The sequence below is a fragment of the Triticum dicoccoides genome, chromosome 1A (genome assembly GCF_002162155.2).
Source record: "Triticum dicoccoides isolate Atlit2015 ecotype Zavitan chromosome 1A, WEW_v2.0, whole genome shotgun sequence".
In the NCBI taxonomy this organism is placed as follows: Eukaryota; Viridiplantae; Streptophyta; class Magnoliopsida; order Poales; family Poaceae; genus Triticum; species Triticum dicoccoides.
Window position 1 is genome coordinate 548,433,920 of NC_041380.1, and position 19,613 is coordinate 548,453,532.

The window sequence follows — 19,613 nt, forward strand, 5'->3', positions numbered from 1 at the left end:
TGCGAGGATCGGCATTTTGTCTATCTATATTATTATATTAAAAAAACCGAATTAGGGATGACGGTGTGCCTGCCATCGTGTAATATAGACCATTAGATCTATATCTGACGGATAGAAAGCAAACTATGGCAATTTTGCAAAAAGATACCCGCATCTCTCTCCACACTTGCAGATAAGGACTTCCCTTGTTCATCTTTTTCTCTCATAAGATAAACTAATCATACAAATGTATCTTGATGTTCCGTACAACGCATGAGCATCTTGCTATTGTCTATATATATGTATGTTTGCAGTCAACAAAGGAGAAATGGTGTCCTCCACATAACCTTCAACAAAAGAGGTCTGTCAGGCCATTACCAGTTGACTACTTAGCACAATGAATCTATGGCCACTCGCTGGTCACAGCTTCGGTGAACTGTGCATATACAAAGAAGACTAGGCCCGTAAGGGTTTGATTTTTTCTGTTTTTTCGGATTTTTTTTACCGTGTTTCTTTGATTGACACGTGTGTGTGATGGTCTCCTAGGGTGTCATTGAGTTTATTTTTCCTGCAGTCATGTTTTGTTTATTGTTGACATGACGCGTGTGTTGTGTGGTCTCCTGGAAGATTCCTCTTGTCCTTTAAAAAAGTTTGGTTCACTGTGTGTTGGGATGGTTGAATTCACGTGGACGTTCTAGAGGTATGTGGCCTGGTGTTGTTCCACGTGCCTTTGCATGGCTCATGCATGTGCCCACGTTGGCTTCATGTATCGTTGACTGCCTATGCCATCAATTGACACGTTGCTTTCTGGTCTTTTCTCGTGGGTTTCGTTTTATTTTCTTCTCTTTTTCTGGCCGCCTATAAGTACTTCCTTGTCTGGTGTTCGTTCATGTCCCTCTTGTTGTGTCCTTCCTGTTCGTTTGGTCTCTGTTACGGTGCGGGAGGGCGCCGGCGAGGTGGTACAGGTCGCCGATGGACGGTAACACCCACGGCCCCGGCGGGAGTCTGCTGGTAGGGTGCACGGCCGTCCGCCGTCGTTTGGGTCGCCAGCCTACAGCCCGACTCTCTCTCTACGTGTGGCTGGTCTTGGCTGTTCGGCTGGCCGTGATTTCGTTCGTTCTTCATCTGGTGTTTCATGGTGCCGCTCCGCACGCGTGTCGTGGTTCTTTTTTGGCTGCTCGGCGATTTGGTCAGCCATTACTCTCTCACACAATTTGTTGTGCAGCAGATTTGATGTAGGATTCGCCAGTGACCGTACGAGTACGCTGCGGAGTTGCTGCCACTGCCGCCACTACCTGGATTCGCTCGCCGGTGTCTGGAACCGCCCCATGGATTTGTCTCGCTGGTGCTTGGAGTCTCCGACGCCGCCATCAAGGTATCCCGTCCACCTTCTCCATTCCCTGCTATCCTCGCGTCCGGTCCTCCCGCGTTTGCTTGTGTGTTGGCTGTGTGTGCTCTTGCTTCCGCGTGCGGCGTGCGTGCCTGTTGCTGTGTGTGTCTGTGTGTACGTACTTGTGGTGTGCTCGTGTGCGTGCTTGCTAGCTGCTGCTGGGCACCGGGCCATGGCCTTTGCTGTACGCAACTATAATTTGCTAAAGAATGCAGTTTCCTTGCTGCTGACCTGTTGAAGTTGCTGCCAGGGAGAAATAGACATGGCATCTGCGGGTCAATCTTTAGTTAAGAGGCTGGGAAGCACCAAATATATATCATTCGGTTAGAAAAGGTACAAGCTAACTTATTTAATTTGTCCAACTTTTCATGCTTAATATTCTGTATATTTCAAATTCTAATACTAGCAGATGTGTTTTGCAAGTCGTGGGAGGATTGAGTAAATTGATGATCATTGAGTCATCAAGGAGACGAGAACTTGATGAAAAGAACATTGGATGCAGCATATGGGGCAGTATTTTGATCTCATCTGATGCATGTATTTATTCTTTGTCTTTATAACATGGTATTTTATTAATTTTTTATCTATACTTGCCGTATCGCCGTATTGCTGAATTGTTGTATCCCATGTCGTCGTACCCCTATCGCCGCATCCATGTTGCCGTATCGCTGCTTCATAGAGGAAAATAAAGATGCTGAACTTCTGAATGATGTTGGCATGGTGCCCAGAAGATAAATATTGGGTTGTTAAAATTATTGTTCGGCTGGGATCTTTAAACGAGGATTCTTACCTTCATACATATCCTACACCTTTTGTTGCTTTGTACGCATTGATAATTTGTACGCTTTGTTCAAGGTGTTGAAATTCAAGCCCTAATTCATAATCATCAATTAAACATAACACATAGATTTATGCATGAGTATGAAATTCTGTTATTTTTAAAGACCATACTTAGGAACCAAAGTATGACAGCAACGGCTTCGCGGCAACCGTTTTACTATCGCGGCAAACTGAGATTGAAGAAGTGCAAATATGAATTAATGGATATGTAGATATATCATTCTCTACTTCTGAATGAAATGGAAAACAATAATTTGATATCTGTAACAAGAAGAATCTAATAAGAAAAATAACATTCTACTCAAAAAGAAAATGCCCAAGCTGCCACTATTCAGTCAGCCCAGGAGTAAAGTTATACCAAGCAATGCCGCATCAACATGCTCTTTCCCTCCAGAAAGAGTTTACAAGACGGACAAGAATTTTAACCAAGATTTGTGACAACTTCTCATAAATTCTGCCGCTTCGCATTTCCCGCAATTGTGCAGGAATGAACAACTCAATAACACCAGAGAAGTGTAGAATCGTCAAGTCTAAGCCACACTAACTTTGTATATCTATGTAACATGTTTAGCTTAGTTTATTAGTAGTGTGTCTCTTTTTTCTCATGTAATTTTCTGTTCGCGTGATACACCATTGTCTATATCAAATGGGCATGCTCTTTATTACCCCAAAAATGTTTTATCTATCAAATTTCTTCAACCCTACCACTAAATGTGTGAAACAACATTAAATTTACGAATCAAACAAGTAAGTACACATAAATATACAACAAGGTGCGACGTGGCGTAGCGCACACAATGTGTGAAAAGCCAATTCCTTCTCCCTTGTGTTCTCATTTTTCTTGTAAAATTATCTAAGACAAAAGAAAGAAAAACCAATCCTCCTTTGTGCTCCTCTTACTCTTTTCAAGAACTAAATTAGGAGCTTATAGGAAAATGATGCATCTACAGATAAATACTGCACAAAATTAACTCCATCTATACCCATTTCTCTTGTAGAGAAATATCTGAGCATGATTATTAGTGCTATATTGTGAGAAGGAAGGACTTGCTACATGATTTTCAGAGGACTCATCAGGCAATCTGGTTTTCCAGTATCTGTTTCAGATTTGTGTACTTAGCTATTGCTGAGACACAAGGAACTTGGTGAAATGGTTATAATATAAGCAAGGTCCATCACCTTTTCTCTAAAAATGTAAGTTGTGGCCAAATGTATTGCTTACAGTTACCTTTCCTCCAAAAACATTTATACTTTCATGTCAGTTGCTGCTTTAGCCTGGCCTTCTAGACGGTGATGATTTTCAGATATTTTGCATGGTGTTTTCTAGATTTGTCTTTCTCGAAGGATCCCGTCAGATTGTATCAGATCGTGCGCCGCTTTGCCGCTAAATAAATCATATAAGGCTTCCCTATCATGATTCCCCCGAATCTCACACTCCCGGCCTTCCAGCCCCATCACCCAAACCCAGCCGGACCATCAACATCTCAGTTCTAAGAAGAGAACAAGAGCTTCCCAATTCTGCGCCAAGTATCACTCATAAAAGGCCTCATTATCATGAGTCCCCTGAATCTCGCACTCCCGGCCTCCCAGCCCCATCACCCAAACCCAGCCGGACGATCAACATCTTAGTTCTAAGAAGAGAGCTAGAGCTTCTCAATTTTGCATCCAATATCTACTATATTACTATGTGTCGTAAATCTCAAATGTATGTACCAACTAGATGGATTTCTTGTATGAAATACTTTGTCACAATTTCCTACCTATGTACCAACTAGATGTAGCATGTTCTTGTATGAACTACCTTGCCACAAAAGAAGTCTTGGGTCAACTTACCAAATATTACAAAAAAAACTAAATATCTAATTAGTCCATGTGGCGCGGCATGCCGCCGCGCACTACCCGCTAGTATACTTCACGCACCGTCGGTCATCTTCAACCGGATTTCCATCTCTTGTCCTCCTATTTGAGTTCCAGACATTTCTGCTGCAGCTCACTCTTGAATGCGCTGCCTCCCAGCTCAGGACCAACGGATCATATGACACCGAAAATAAGTGTTAATTGTGCCTTATTTGCTGATTCCACTGTAGTCTTCGACTTCGGAATGCATTACAAAGCTCGGAAATGTCGTCGTAATGTCCCTGAATAAACAACCACAACAACAATAAGATCACGTGAAATGGAATGGGCAAAAAAAATTAAAAAATAAAAAGACCTCTACTCTCTAGCATGGCATAACTGATGGCACTCATCTAAATGCCGCATTTTTGTATCAGAAGAAGATTAAACTAAGAAATCGCAGGTGAAGCTGAACTACCAATTCTGAGAAATTAAAAGGAAACATCAGCTGTGAGCAGTAATGGAAAGTAGAGCAGCAGATGATGGTACTCACTGGAGATAGGGCAGTGACATGTTCCTCAGCGACGCTGGGTTCTGCTTGACAAACTCCTCCCATTCCTTGGGGTCTATCCTGCCATCACCATCCGAGTCTGCTTGACTGAACGTCTGGCAGTCCAAAAGGAGCAGAACAGCACAGAACATGTTAACAAGGAAAACGGGAAAATACCTCCCATACATGGAGGGAAGTATCAATGTTGTTGATTACATACATTATGGACAATCTCCTCGACGGCGCTATCGGAGAGACATAGGTCGGACTCATCAAGAAGCGCCACCACCATCTCCCGGAGCTGTGCAGGCAATGTGTTGATTATATAAATTTTTAGAATTCAGAAATAACGCGTCGACATTACAATAAAGTGCGCCATGTGCTAGGTTGGATGCGGAAATGATTTAGTACTTGCCTCTTCTTTCTCGATGTAGCCTGTCCCCCTCAGATCGTACAGCTTGAATGCAACTGCAGGGAGGACGATGATGGAGACAAACGAAAGATTTTTGATTGGTTTCATAGGGAGGAGAGGACAAGAAGATGAATGGACGGCAAACTAGGAGCGAACAATGGACAGGAGGCGTACACGCGGTCTTTTCAGATTCAGGCGCTTTGGGGTGGAAGATGCTGAGCGAGCGCACGAACTCGCCGAACTCGATCACGCCGTTGCGCTTGAGATCGAAGAGGTCGAACACCCTGTCCGCGAACAGGTTCGCCCCTCTGCTGGTCCTGAACAGAGCCAGCCGGAACTCCTCCTGACATGAACGAAACAACCAGCCACAAGTTCAGAACCCAGGGGCGAGATCATCGGACAAGATGATCATGGAGCTCGTGAGATGGATGTAAGGAGAAGCTGAGCTTCTTGTAGAGCTCGTACCTTGTGGATGAGGCCGTCCTTGAAGATGGAGAAGCTGAGCTTCTTGTAGAGCTCGTACAGCGCCTCCACCTCGTTCACCGTGACTGCACGCAAAGTTCAGTTGAGTCGGTTGCAGAGGAAAGGCAGAGGCAAACTTCTGGAGCTGGGAATGGGGGTGCTCACGCACAGGAGGTCTCGGCGGCGAGGACGGCGGGCTCCTCGTACCCTTGGGCGCGCTGCTCACGCTTCCGTGGCGACGGCGACGACGAGAACGCGCAGCCCATCTGTGGATCCTTCCTACGCCGGCCGGCCGGCGCCGCGGGGGGCTCTGCGCGCTTCTCTGCAGGCAGGGCAGGCGTTGACCTTCAACCGAAAGCCCAGCAAGAAGGAAGGGGAGCACCATCGACCAAACCGAAACACACAATCTGACCCGAGAGGCTGAGACCACCTCGCCGGCGGGGCCTTCCGCGGCTCCGCACAGCTGGCTCTGCTCCGGTGACGCTCGGCACGGGCGGAGAAATCTCCGGCCGGGGCCTCGAGGACGGACGGACGGACGCGGCTGTCTCCTCTTTCCGCTGCCGGGTCTGCGTCAGTCCGGTCTGTCCCCTCGCTGGACTCTTCCTCCTCCTCGGGCTCGGGGGCGGGCGTGATTTAACGAGGCGGGGCGGGAGGTCAAACGGTGGCACTATTTCCCGCTGCCGCGCGACAGCGACTGCGAGGCCGCGAGGCCGAGCGCGTGGACCGCCGGGTGGGGGCTTCGTACGCCGTCGCTGTCCCCCCAGATTTCGCCGCCAGTCACGCCCTATCCTCTCTCCGGCGAAGATTCGGCCGCCGTCACTGGGGCAACCAGTTCCGGCCGTTGAATTCTGCGTCCTCTGCCAATAAACTACCGAGTACTGAGCAGCCGCCCAAATTGCATCACCGCCGTCAGCTCGCACGCGAACGCGGAAGCGTCCCGCCGGACTTTTTCTTTCTACTACTATCTGCTACTGCTCCAGATGGTTTGATTCCCGTTGTTTTTCACATCGACACCTGCGCGCGCGCGCACGCTCCCGTCGCGTAGGCTGCGCGCGGCGGAGCACGGCAGCGTGAGCGCCGGCGGCGGCGTCACGTACGTCAGGCGCTTTTCTTTGCCGGTTAGAAAAATGGGGTTCGCTTCCCCGCGCGTGGGATGGGCCGGTGGACGTGGCGATCGGGGACGGGCGTCTGGCCAGGTGCACGGTACACGGAGTACCAGGACTCGTGTAGCGCTGACCATGCCCACAATAATGCACTATTTTTTGTCAGTGAAGTGATAATTCACTATATTAACAGGCTGGTACAGCCGGGGCCGCACGGTAACTCGTTATATGCATGTTTTGTACTCCCTCCGTTTTTATTTACTTTGCATATTAGAGTTGACTGAAATCAAACTTCACAAAGTTTGACCAAGTTTATAAAAAAAATATAGACATTTATGATAATAAATCTATACGATGTACATTTAATAATAAATCTAATGTTGTTGATTTGTTATTGTATATCTTAATATTTTTGTATATAAACTTGGTCAAAGTTTGTAAAGCTTGACTTTGATCAAAGCTAATATGCGAACTAAATAAAAACGGAAGGAGTATAAGACAGATTGCTTCGCATTCTTGTTCTTGTTATTGGCACCACATTTTTAATAGAGCTTTCATTATGGACCACATATGGTTATATGTAAATGCATTTTAGAGTGCTTAGAGCATCTTCAACGGGCGCGCTAAACAAGCACCGCGCCACAAATTTAGCCAGTTTAGCGCGCGTAACCCGGCGGGTGGCTCCAGCGGGCGCGCAATAATCGCGCGCGCGGTATAAGGAGTTGGGCGCGCGGTCGGAATCGCTATCTCGCGCGGTGTATTTGGGGCGCCCGCTTCCGCGCGCGGCACAGTCGAGCGCTCGCGCTGCACTTTGTCTTCTCCGCCTCCTACGCCCCGCGCGCGCCGGCGCCGGCAAACTGCACCCATGGACGCGCGTGTCGGCACCCCGCTCACCCCATCCTATAGCCGCGACCCCTCCACCGCCGCCGCCGCCGCCGCCGCGCCGCAAACCCTAGCCCGGGTGGCGTTGGCCTCGCCTCCGCCGGAGCTCCTCCGACCATCGGCCTCGTGCGCGGCCTCTTCATGCCGCCGTGGATGACCTCGGCGGCGGGTGGCGTCGCGCCGGCGCCGGCCCGAGCCGCCGCCCCCTCCTCATCAAAGCTCCCCAATGCGGCGCGGCCAAAGAAGGGCAAGACATCGGCGAAGAAAGACAAGGCGGCGGACGGCTCCGGCACCTACAAGGCGGTGAACTTGGTTGGATGAACTTGTGGGCATGATTTTGAACTTGTGGGCATGAACTTTTCTTCATCAACTTGTTTGTGTGAAATTTTATATGTCATGTTCATTGCATTTTGAATGTTTCAACTTCATTTCGTGTTCAAAATGTGACATATATGCAATGCTGCGGCGAGTCGCGCGCTGCATTTTTTGCGCACTGCTGGAGCCAGCGCGCGCTGCATTTTAGCGCGGCTGCTGGAGCCAGCGCTGCGCGCCGCGTCAAAACAGTTTCTTGCGCGCGGCGCATTCGGCGTCTGTTGGAGATGCTCTTCGTATATTAGTCTATAGTAAAATATCTATAAAGATTTGTATTTATGAATGGAGAGAGTACACCGTACGGTTGTTCTTTTTCTGGTTGCCGGCACCACATTTGTGAAAGACGACTGCTAGGCGTCAGAATCCTGGGTAAGGATCATTCACCGCCACACCCACCGGACCCCGTAGCAACCCCTCACAACAGTCATCTCCACGCAGCAACTATTAGCCGCATTGCAGCTTCCCGTCATCTGCGACAACCATGGGTCATAGCACGACACACGTTGTGCTGCGGCTCTGCCGCCGGTGAGACCCACGAGCCGCGGCAGCACTCACACGTTTTAGTGCAGCTCCTCCGCCGATGAGATTAGTGGGTCGTAACATCACACTCAATGCATCGCAACTCTGTTGCGGGCGAGTAGCACCATGGATGTTGTGTTGCACCTCCCCGCCACCATTGAGATCCGGGGGTCCCAACACCACGCAGGTTGCATTGCAGCTCTGTCGTCGCAACACCTGAGATGGCGCCCTCCATGCATCTAGATGGCACCTACGTTATGGCTGCTCGGACATCCGCAAACCTCCCCATATTTGATTCTAGTTTACGAAAATTCAAACGTGTGGACTGGTCCGTGGACGTTTGATGCATCGCATTGGATGACAAAAAGTGTCTGGGCCGCGTTGTCCAAACATTTTGACGCACAACCTTGGAGATGCCCTTACACGATAAGAATCTTACATGTTTCGTAGTGAGATTTATAATGGAAATGTCAAACGGCGACCGAGCTCCATGGAGGTCTTAACTTGAAAAACTTCAAAATTCAAACATTTCAAATTCAAAAAATTCTGAAAAGAATTACAGATATACCTAGCAACATAGTGTACGTGTACGTAATTTTTCAATTTGAAATATGTCAAAATGAGAGCTACACAAAAAACCTAATATGGGGATTTTTAGCATATGTAATGTGCAACATCAATGTCCATGATTTTCTTTGTGCAGCTCGCAATTCAAGGTATTTTATTCTGAAATTTTGCACACATACACATTACATCCTCATATATATACCCCCTTCGTTCCAAAATAGATGACTCAACTTTGTACTAACTTTGGTTCAGAATTTCTGAAACGAGAATTTTGAATTTTAAAATTATGAAAATTAAGGCCTTCATGTAGGTCGGTCTTCAAAATGCCCTACTTCTACTTGTATTATAATTTGTTTGTATAAATGTATGTGCAGATGGGTCCCTTGGCGGGTTTGGCCTGAATATGTGTCACCCATGTCCAGTGTAATAGATTTTTTTTTTCCTTCCACCTATGGGTTGTTTCTGTTGTACTCCTCGTACAGTTGACGGCAGGTCGGCAGCGCAGAAGTCAAACGTCTCACAGTGCTCCGGATTTTGACGTTTTTGCGCTTGGCGAACGGCGATCGCGGGCTGAGCGGACTGCGGCCTCCGGAGAGGGAGACGTACAGGTGCATATCGTCTCTGTTCTGTGTTGAGCAAAAGCCTCGGCTCGTCCGTGCGTCCACGCCACAAACCGGATGAACCAGCGACGGTACGTGCGTCCACCACGGCAGCCTGGTTGTAGCCAAAAGGAGAGGAAAACGAGGCGATCTTCTCCCCGCTTTTGGCCGCCGACGGCGAGCTCAACAGAAAGAAAGAGCAACGGCACGGGGTCCCTGTCTGTCATGACGAGATATTATTGCTTGGCAAGCTGCTTCAGTTCAACGTGTATTGTATGTTATCCTGCTGCGACTCAATTAATCAGTATTCTTTTTATGTAATCATTATGTTGTTGTCCTGCTTACGCTAAATCAAGCACCCCGGACGGCGTGACCATGCCACACCGGCGTTTGTGAGCCAGTCCAAAGCGTCCGCGCTCCGTTGAGCGCACAAGAGACCGAGTCACCCGTGCCGACCCTGAAACCTTTTTCTTTTGCGATGGTAAAAGAGTTTTACTTCATAAACATAGGGTTACAATCAAGTGGCAAGAGCTCCTCCACACACGAGGTCCCCGTCCACGCCATACAGCAATAGTACTCTCTGTACGGCTATACGTAGCCAAACGATCAGCTACCCTATTCTGCTCTCGTTTAATTTTCGATGGAATAAACTCTCTCTCACCCATGAGATGACGAATCTCAGCTACTAAGTGACCATAAGCCGAGCGGGAAAGGCTCTCCCCTGTCAGAGCTGACAGGGCCTGAGAGCAGTCGGATTGGACGATGATGGGAAGATCACAATGCTGAATTGATAGTGCCATTCCTTGCATTATTGCATGTAGCTCCGCCTCCAGCGCATCATTGCAGTTGAAGATACATTGATATGCGGCAAAAATTACCGTGCCTTCGTATGATCTTAGTATCATGCCAGTAGCTGCAGACCCATCCGATGAAGAAAACGATCTGTCGACCGAAAGTGCAGCTTGGCCTTCTGCCGGTCGCGGCCATGGCAGCCGCGGCGTCTCACCACGCGGCCGGACCGGATCCTCATTGTGAACCACCATCTTCCCCTTGATAATCTCCTATGTCGAGTGCTTCCTCACCAACTGTAGTGAGTGCATGTAACTCTGGAGGTACTCAGCCGTCGCCGCCGGAGTCGGGACATCTTTACCATGCGCCATGTCCGACCGCAACGACCAGATTCGCCAAATTAACATGATAGTACAATCCCGCATTTCATCAGAGCAATTCATAAGAATATTCAGGAGCTATTCCTTTCCGATGTCTCGAAGCAGTTGATGATCAGGAAGGTTCCAAACTGACCGCATTTGCGTCCACACTGCTCGAGCATAATCACAGGTGACCAGCGCATGGAAACTGGTCTCCTTTTCTGTACCACAGAGCGGGCAAGTATCTCGAGTTGAGATATGCCTATGTTTCTTACAGTAGTTCGTTGCTAAAGCCCCCGACACTGCCTTCCACGCCATTATTCTCATTTTGAGTGGAACCCAAGCATCCCATACGCGTCTCCATATGGTTCTGTGGCCACTCGGGTTACTGCTAGATGAGCCTGCAGCGTGTTCCACATGGCTCTCGGCTGCCAAATGATATGCACTCTTGACCGTGAACACTCCACTCTTTTCTGGAAATCCATGCCAGGAAGTCCTGACCTTGCCTTGGCGACGTTTTGATCTTCACTATCTCCCGGACGTCCATATCCCAGAAATATTTCTGTAGCAATTCCATATTCCATGCACCTGATTCCTCAAGGAAGTCCGCTACCCAATTATATCTGCAATTTCCTTTCGGAGTGATTGGCTTGAAATCATCTCTCCTCGGGATCCATGGACCCCTCCACGTTCTGATTAGCGAGCCATCGCCCACACACCATGTTAGCCCTTTCTTCAAAAGCTCGAGACCGTACATGATTCCCTTCCATACAGCCGACGAACCAGAGGGAAAGGCTGTATCAAGAAGATTCCCATTGGGAAAATATTTAGCTCGTAGCACCCGAGCACATAAACTATCAGGACTTTCAAGCAACCTCCAGGCTTGTTTTGCAAGAAGCGCCTGGTTAAACGCCCTCATATCTCTAAAACCCATGCCTCCCATATCCTTGGGCAAGATCATTTTCTCCCAGCTGAGCCAGGCCATTTTCCTCTTTCCATTCTCTACTCCCCACCAATACTGTCTCATCATACGTGTTAAGTCATCACACACCGAGGCCGGTAGCCGAAATACACTCATAACATATGTAGGTATTGCTTGCGCTACAACCTTGATCAAGATTTCTTTGTTGCCCGTTGAGACATATTGTTCACTCCAATCAATTAATCTTTTCCTCAACCTTTCCTGTAGTGATTCAAACTGTCCCTTGTGCACTCTTCCTTCCGGCACAGGAAGACCGAGGTACTTAGGTTCAAACACTTGATGTTTAAATTCCAGGATACTTTTGACATCATCAACCACTACAGGAGAGCAATTGTCTGAGAAAAGGATGGAACACTTCTCCGGGTTAATGAGTTGACCCGTAGCTGAGGTATAAGTGTTCAACAGCCTCTTGACAATGAGCGCCTGATGGCCCGAAGCCTCAAATATCAGCATAGTATCATCCGCAAAAAGAAGGTGGGAAATAACCGATGCCCCACGACAAATTGTCACCCCCTTTAAGGCACCTTCAGCCACTGACTTTGACAATAAAGCAGAAAGAGCATCAGCAACAAAGAGAAACAAAAACGGTGATAAAGGGTCACCTTGCCTTAGTCCTCTTGTAGGGAACAAACTCTCCAGCAATTGTCCATTGAATTTGACAGAGTATTTGACTGATCTGACACACACCATAATCCACGATATCCACTGTTTAGCGAATCCCCATTTGCGTAGTGCACTTTCCAAAAAATCCCAATCGATCCGATCATATGCCTTTGACAGATCAAGCTTGTAAGCACACGCCGCCGACCTGTTTTGTTTTAGTGACTGAATGTGATGAATGCATTTGAATGCAATTATAGAGTTATCAAATATTAGTCTACCGGGGACAAAGGCACTCTAATTCTCCGATATTAACTCCGCCAGCATTGGCCTTAGCCTATTCACCAAACATTTTGAAACGATCTTATAAATGACATTGCATAGGCTTATCGGTCTAAAGTCCTTAAGTTCCTCGGGGAAGGGAATTTTCGGAATAAGAACAATAGCCGTATCATTGACACCATCTGGCATTGCACCTGACCTAAAGAACTCCAGCACAACAGTTGTAATTTCAGCTTTCAACACTACCCAATTCCGTTGAAAAAATCTCGCCGGCAGACCATCCGTCCCTGGTGCTTTAAGGGGACCGATCTGAAATAACGCATCGGACACCTCCTTCTCCGAGAACGGAGCACAAAGTATATCATTCATCCCTTGGGTTACTTTCGATGCAATACTCTCCAAAACGACCTCCGGCGTCAAGGTTGGGTCCTTTGTATACACCTCCTTGAAATACGACGTAGCCATTCGCTGCATATCCATCGGAACCGGACACCACGTACCATCCGCACGCCGTAAACGTTGGATATAGTTCCGCCTAGCCCTCCACACGGCGCGACGATGGAGGTACGCCGTATTTCGTTCTCCCTCTTTCAACCATGTTATCCGAGATCTCTGAAGCCAAAGCATTTCCTCCCTATAGAGGAGTTCATCTAGTTGATGCATCTTCTGTTTTATCAGGTTTCTATCAGCGTCACGGAGCTGCAGGTCCGCCAACTCCACGCGCAGCTTTTCCAGATCAGATATGACATGCCCAAAGTTCTCTTTGCTCCAAGATTGCAACTTGTTCATCATCTCTTTTAGTGCGTCATGGACCACACCAAGGTTCCCCGACGGCCGGCTCCGCTCCCAACGTTCTGCCACAACCGAGGAGAGGCCCGGATGTCTCTCCCACATGATCTCATATCGAGATTCCGACCTAGTTCTTGGTGGTGATGAAGATAAGTGAACCAGTACCGGCGCATGATCCGAACAGGAAGTAGCAAGATGAATCACCTGCGTGAGGGGGGACAAGTCCCTCCATGCCTCGTCCGCACAAGCCCTGTCAAGACGGACCCGTACGTTTCTATCTCCAAACTGGCCATTATCGTATGCATTGTTGAGAAAATCGTTAACTGGTAACTGCTCGGTTGGCTGGCGAGTAAGGGATTAATAGGCTAATCGGCAAGTTAATCAGCCATTTAATTAATTAATCGAACGATTTATCGGTTAGTCGGCTACTCGGTGACCCTACGAATAAGGATTAATCCGCAAGTTAACTTGTTAAATGAACGAATTATTGAACAGGGATCGTATGTGAACGGAACTCCACTAAAACCAAGATCCCATAATTCACATGCTAACAGGCAGTCACGAAACACTTGCATTTGACTTTCAGACCGCTGTGACTGAGAAAAGTGCTCATGTTGCCACATAGCTTCATTAAAATCTCCACACACTAACCACGGTTCAACAGAAACTGCCCTAAGATTAGATAGAGCACTCCACATACGATGCCGATTCTCCACTCTCGGCTCGCCATAAACAAAGGTTGTCCTCCAAGATTTATCGTTCGCAGCATCCACTATCCGCACGTCTATATACCGTGCACATGCGTCCAGGACTGTAACTTGCAAACTCTCATCCCAGTAAAGGGCAAGGCCTCCACTAAGACCCTGACTTGACACTCCCGCAAAACCTTTCATCTGTAGTCTCCACTTAAGTTGCTCCATTTTATTTGAGGCTTGTCTAGTTTTAGAAAGGAAGATGAGCCCCGGGGAATTGGCTTTAGAGAGGGCCAAAACCTCACGAACTGTACGGCGGTCCCCCCCGGCAGTTCCAACATAACAGACTCATTGTGCCAGGCGGTCCTCCCTCAAGGAGGCCGCCGATTTTTCGCCCGTTGCATCGTCTGAACTAGTTTTTGCTCGCTTGCTTCCACTACTACTGCTAGGTGAATTGGTCCCATCATCCTCTCCCTTACCAAGGGTAAGCGCAGGAAAATCCTCCTTTGCTCTCTGGGTGCCAAGCACCTCTTCAGGGTTCACTCCATCCATAGCTAACCTTTTCCTGGCCGTCGGATCCACCTGCATGGAAGTACGGTCAGTCTTTGAGGGGCTTGTAGATGTGTCCAGAATATCGGGATCAACCGCCCCCATGCCAGCCTTAGTCTGCTGGGGTGTAGCATCATACTGCCTTGCCCCTCCTCGCACCGGGTTTTCCTCCTGACGTTGTCTATTAGGGCCATCAGCATACAACCACACCCCGTATTTCTTATCCTTTTCCTCATAAATGCCATTGCCACATTCTTTGTACTCATGGCCAATCAAGCCACAGACGCTGTAAAATCTGTCCAATTTCTCATAACGCACCAGGAACACTTACCTTTCATGGCCTCGAACAATGCTAACAAATTTTGTGAGAGGCTGGCTAATGTCATGGCGTATTCTTATCCTGATATAATCCCCTCTAGTATTTCCGTTCAGCCTCATCTCCAAGATCTTACCCGAGTTCCGGAGTAGATGTTGCACAATCTTCTCCTTGCAAAAACCTTCAGGAAGCTTGTGAATTTGAAGCCAGATTGGCATGAAGGTCATAGGTACCTCCTCTGCCTTTGTGAAACCATCATATGGGCACATCAACACGAGCATATTCCAAAACAGCCATGGTCCTTGATCAAGCATGCGCTCCCAGTCACCAAGACAGGAGGCTTGAACGATGAACAGATTCGGTCCAACCGGTCGAAACCTAACCGGCTGGGCTGCGTTCCACGCCGCGCGCATCTCCCTGTAGAAAGCAGTTTGGCTGAAAGACTTGTCCGTGTGAACCCTAGCTAGGGCAAGCCACCTGACGCTTTCGTTGATTTCAGGATCATCCTCATCGATAATAAGATCATCGAATTCCTCTTCTTCCAAGTTAAGTTGTTCCAGGAAATCTCCTAGATCCGACTTCATAGCGGCGCTACCCCCGCCGCTCGTTCCTGACTGGGCATCCGCCGCCAATGCCATCGCGATCGGATCGTGGGACAAGACAGGCCCAAGCCCTACGACGGGAGAGGTTTTGTAGATGCAACGGACTCGCTGGCGTTTGATTGCCAGGGAGGACGAGTTTGTGTTGGATAGGGACTTGCCGGCGATTAGATCGCTCGGAGGAGAGAAAACCCTAGCCGCGACCCTGAAACCTAAACATGAACCCTAAACCCTAACCCCTTTTTAGCTCTCATTAATAAAGGTGACAAGACCTCCTACGTGACGCCTGTAGGTGGCAAATGGGAGCTGCTATCGCAAATTCAAAAAAGGCCGTGACAAAAAAAAGATGAATTCAAATAATATTTTTTAATTCAAAAAATATCAAAATTTTAAGAAATGTTCATGAATTTTAATGTTTTGCACAAATTCAAGAAATGTTCATGAATTTAAAAAATATTTGCCAATTTTAAAAGTGTATGTAAATTATCAAATATTCACCATCTTAGTTTTTCATAAATTTACAAAAGTATTGATGAATTTGCAAAAATGAAAAGAAAAAGAAGAAAGCAAAATGAAAAGAAAACCGAACTGAAGAACAAACCTAAAAACTACAAAAATTAAGAACTGGTCAAGAAAACCAGAAAAGCCAGATGAGAAACACACAGACACACACAAAAATCAAATAAAAAAAACCATTTGAAAGCTTCCCAGAACCGGAGGTGGAAGCTTCCCGGTCAGGTGAGGGGGCGCTTCCCCACTAACGGGCAGCCCACTAGAGGCGGTGCGTGGGCGACGCGTGTGATACGTAGTGATGGACGAAACTTGAGGAGTACTCGTTGCAAAGATTACTCCAACTTCTCAGGCTGCGACAAGTGACATACATGCAGCGCGCCACTTGTCGCAATCTGTGAGTTTTCTTTTTTTTTCATAGATTTGTTTATTTAAAACATTTCATCTCTTAAACCATGCGTTCAAATCTTAAACCGTTTTCACTATTGGATTTTTCGCATCGAGATCTTCAAAACTAGATCTCATATTGATAAGTTTAGACGAACTTTTTTTTCACGAAAAAACCAAATGAAAAAACCGAATCGGGAGCACGGGTTTTTTTCCTTTCCGAGAAAGGCACGCCCGTTCCTCTCACGAAATTACAACCGTGCCTTTCGCGAAAGGACAAAAAACGTGTTTTTCTCCGCTTCCGAGGAGGCACGGCCGCGACTCTCGCGGAAGCACAACCATGCCTCTCGCGGAAGCAAAACCATGACTCACGCGAAAGAACAAAAAATAGAAAACGTGTTTTTTCGTTTTCGAGAGGCACGGCCGTGACTCTCGCGAAAGCGCAACCGTGCCTCTCGCGGAAGCACAACCGTGCCTATTGCGCAAGCAAAACCGTGACTCACGTGAAAAAAAAATAGAACACGTGTTCTTTTCGTTTTCCAGAGGCATGACCATGACTCTCGCGAAAGCGGAACCGTGTCTCTCGCGGAAGCAAAACCGTGACTCTCGCGAAAAAAAAATAAAAAAAGCATTTTTCCGTTTCCGAGAGGCACGGCCGTGACTCTCGCGAAAGCACAACCGTGCCTGCCGCGGAAGCAAAACCGTGACTCTCGCGAAAAAAAACAGTAAACACGTTTTTTTTCGTTTCCGAAAGGCACGGCCGTGATTCTCGCTAAAGCACAACCGTGTCTCTCGCGGAAGCAAAACCGTGACTCGCGAAAGAAAAAAATAAAAATATTTTTTTTCGTTTCCGAGAGGCGCATCCGTGACTCTCGCGAAAGCAAACCCGTGCCTCCCGCGGAAGCAAAATCATGACTCTCGCGAAAGAAAAAAAAGAAAATACGTTTTTTCGCGCCAATTATTTTTATTTTTTTATCGAAAAGTTAAGGAAGATCGGTAAAAAATCAAAACGTCAAAAAAACCCAAAAAACCATTTAAAAAGCTGAAAACACGTGCAGAAAAATAAAAAACAAAATTCGGAGGAAGCGTCCAGAACGCGACACGTGGAGAATGGCTGAGAGCGCGCCAAGTAACACTGATAATTGCAAGGCTCCCGAATAAGCGCTCGTTAATTAGTTGCTCTCCGTGATGGAAGGAACTCTCGTTTGAAGGATTTTTCCCCTACCGTAGCTACTAGGTCGACCCAGTTCGTTGTTTTTTTTTCGCCCGCAGGCTCAGGAGATGACACTCGCTCGCTCGCTGTAAGTTTTGTCGGTTTTTCTTCTTATGTCTGTCTATTGGTTGGACCGGTCCGTTTTAATTGATATTTTTTCTATCCTTTTTTGTGTTTCTCTTCGCCGTATCCTTTGGTATTTTACGGTTTTTTTCATTCTTTCTATCTTCATTTTTCTTTGTTTTCTTCCTGGATTTCTTCACATCTTTCTTGGTTTTCACCGTTTACATTCTTTTACATCTGTTTTTCTTTGTTTTTTCTTCCCGTTTTCATTGGTTGCTTTGTTTTCCTTTCTTTCCCTGCTGATTTCCACTCAATTGCATTGCTTTTCTTTGGATTTACACATTTTTTTTTGGTTTTCATTGTTTCTTTCATAGTTTTCTTTGTTTCTATCTTAGATTTCTCCCTTTTTCTTTGTTTATTTGTCGAGTTACAATGACTTTTTTCTTTCTCTTGTTGTCTAGAGTTGGATTTTTTTAACACATGTCTACTTACTTCATCACGCAATATACATTTTTCGTGTACACATGAGTCATTTTTTAAAAACATGTTGAACAGTTTTAATACACAATGTACATTTTTCTTGTCATATATAGTATTATGACTTTTTTGTACATGGTCTATATTTTTTAAATAAACATTGAACAATTTTAGTGACATTAAACATTTATGCAGACTTTTGGGGGTGAGAGCGACTACACTACATAATTGGAACTTGCCTTCACATAAATAGTTTTTTACTTTCTATAATGATTTTAAAAAAAAACAGACATTTTAAGAAACACATGAATATTTATTTAAAATGCACATTCGTTTTTTAATGTCATTAAACATATTTTTACCTACGCAGTCTTTTGTTTACAATGTATAAACATTTTCCATGCCCATGTTGATTTTTTCTAAATACATGATTAACATCTTATTTAGAGATATATTTTGATGTCAACTTCTTTCAAACATATTCCACATTTTACGTATACACCAGGACATTCTTTATATGCATGTTTAACATTTTTGAAAACTTATATATTTTTTGATGTCTGCCCTTTCCCATACATATTGTAAGTTTTTTTGTATACATCAGAAATATTTTTCATATACATGTTTAAATTTTTTCAACTAAATGATTAACAAATTTCAAACATATTTTTTGATGTCTACTATTTTTTCATACACATTTTACATATTTTTGTATACATCGGGAACATTTTTCATATACATGTTTGGTATTTTTGAAATACAAATTAACATTTCCCAATATATTTATTGATGTTTATCTTTTCATACGCATTATACAATCATCATACACATTGCAAACATATTTCTGTAAGCATTACTAAGATTGTTCACATACGTGATTAACATTTTTAAGTTTATATTTAAACTGATTTTTATAACCAATGTAATTAGAATATTTCAAAATACAAGAAAAAATAAAGCAAAAAATGAAACTTAAAATGTAAACAAATGGATGAAAAAAGGAGCGCTGAAGGCCTATGGTCCAAAATGGACCAGCCCATTTTGTGGCTGCTTGAAGTGAGATGTACCTATTGTCTCGCGTGAAGCGAGACATAATCGCACCCGTGATACTCATCGCAGCAGGAGATACATAATTGATTGTTGGACATTTTAAACTGATCTAAATAAAAACCTTTTTTGAGAAATACTTATAAATGACTAAATAAAGTGTGCATTAGAAAAAAAACACTGCATACAAAAAATATTTCGTCATATATGACAAAAATATTAATTGTGTATTTGAAAAATGTTCACCGTATATTAGGAAAAATGTTCATCATGTATTACAAAAATTATAAAAGGCAGAAAAAAATAAAATTGTAAAGGAGAAAAAAACTAAACAGAAAAAGCACACAAGTTTTCTTTACTGAAAAAACCCAACATCCACCGAACGAACAAAAAAATGCTAGGGAATAAATGACACCGAATGTCTCAGTGTGACCGATCCACGCCAAGG

The 19,613-nt window shown here is 45.7% G+C and overlaps 1 protein-coding gene across 1 annotated transcript; it reads right to left on the bottom strand.

Annotated features, from left to right (window-relative positions):
- Nucleotides 1-3,987: 3,987 nt before the first annotated feature.
- Nucleotides 3,988-6,077, bottom strand: LOC119288113 (calcineurin B-like protein 4). The gene is made up of 8 exons (XM_037567738.1): nt 5,882-6,077; nt 5,639-5,791; nt 5,473-5,555; nt 5,182-5,350; nt 5,011-5,063; nt 4,816-4,896; nt 4,599-4,711; nt 3,988-4,347 (listed from the first exon to the last, which is right to left on the bottom strand). The coding sequence occupies exons 2-8, from the start codon at nt 5,733-5,735 to the stop codon at nt 4,275-4,277; spliced, it is 669 nt and encodes a 222-aa protein (XP_037423635.1). The 5' UTR covers nt 5,736-5,791; nt 5,882-6,077; the 3' UTR covers nt 3,988-4,274.
- Between the last annotated feature and the right edge of the window lie 13,536 nt (nt 6,078-19,613).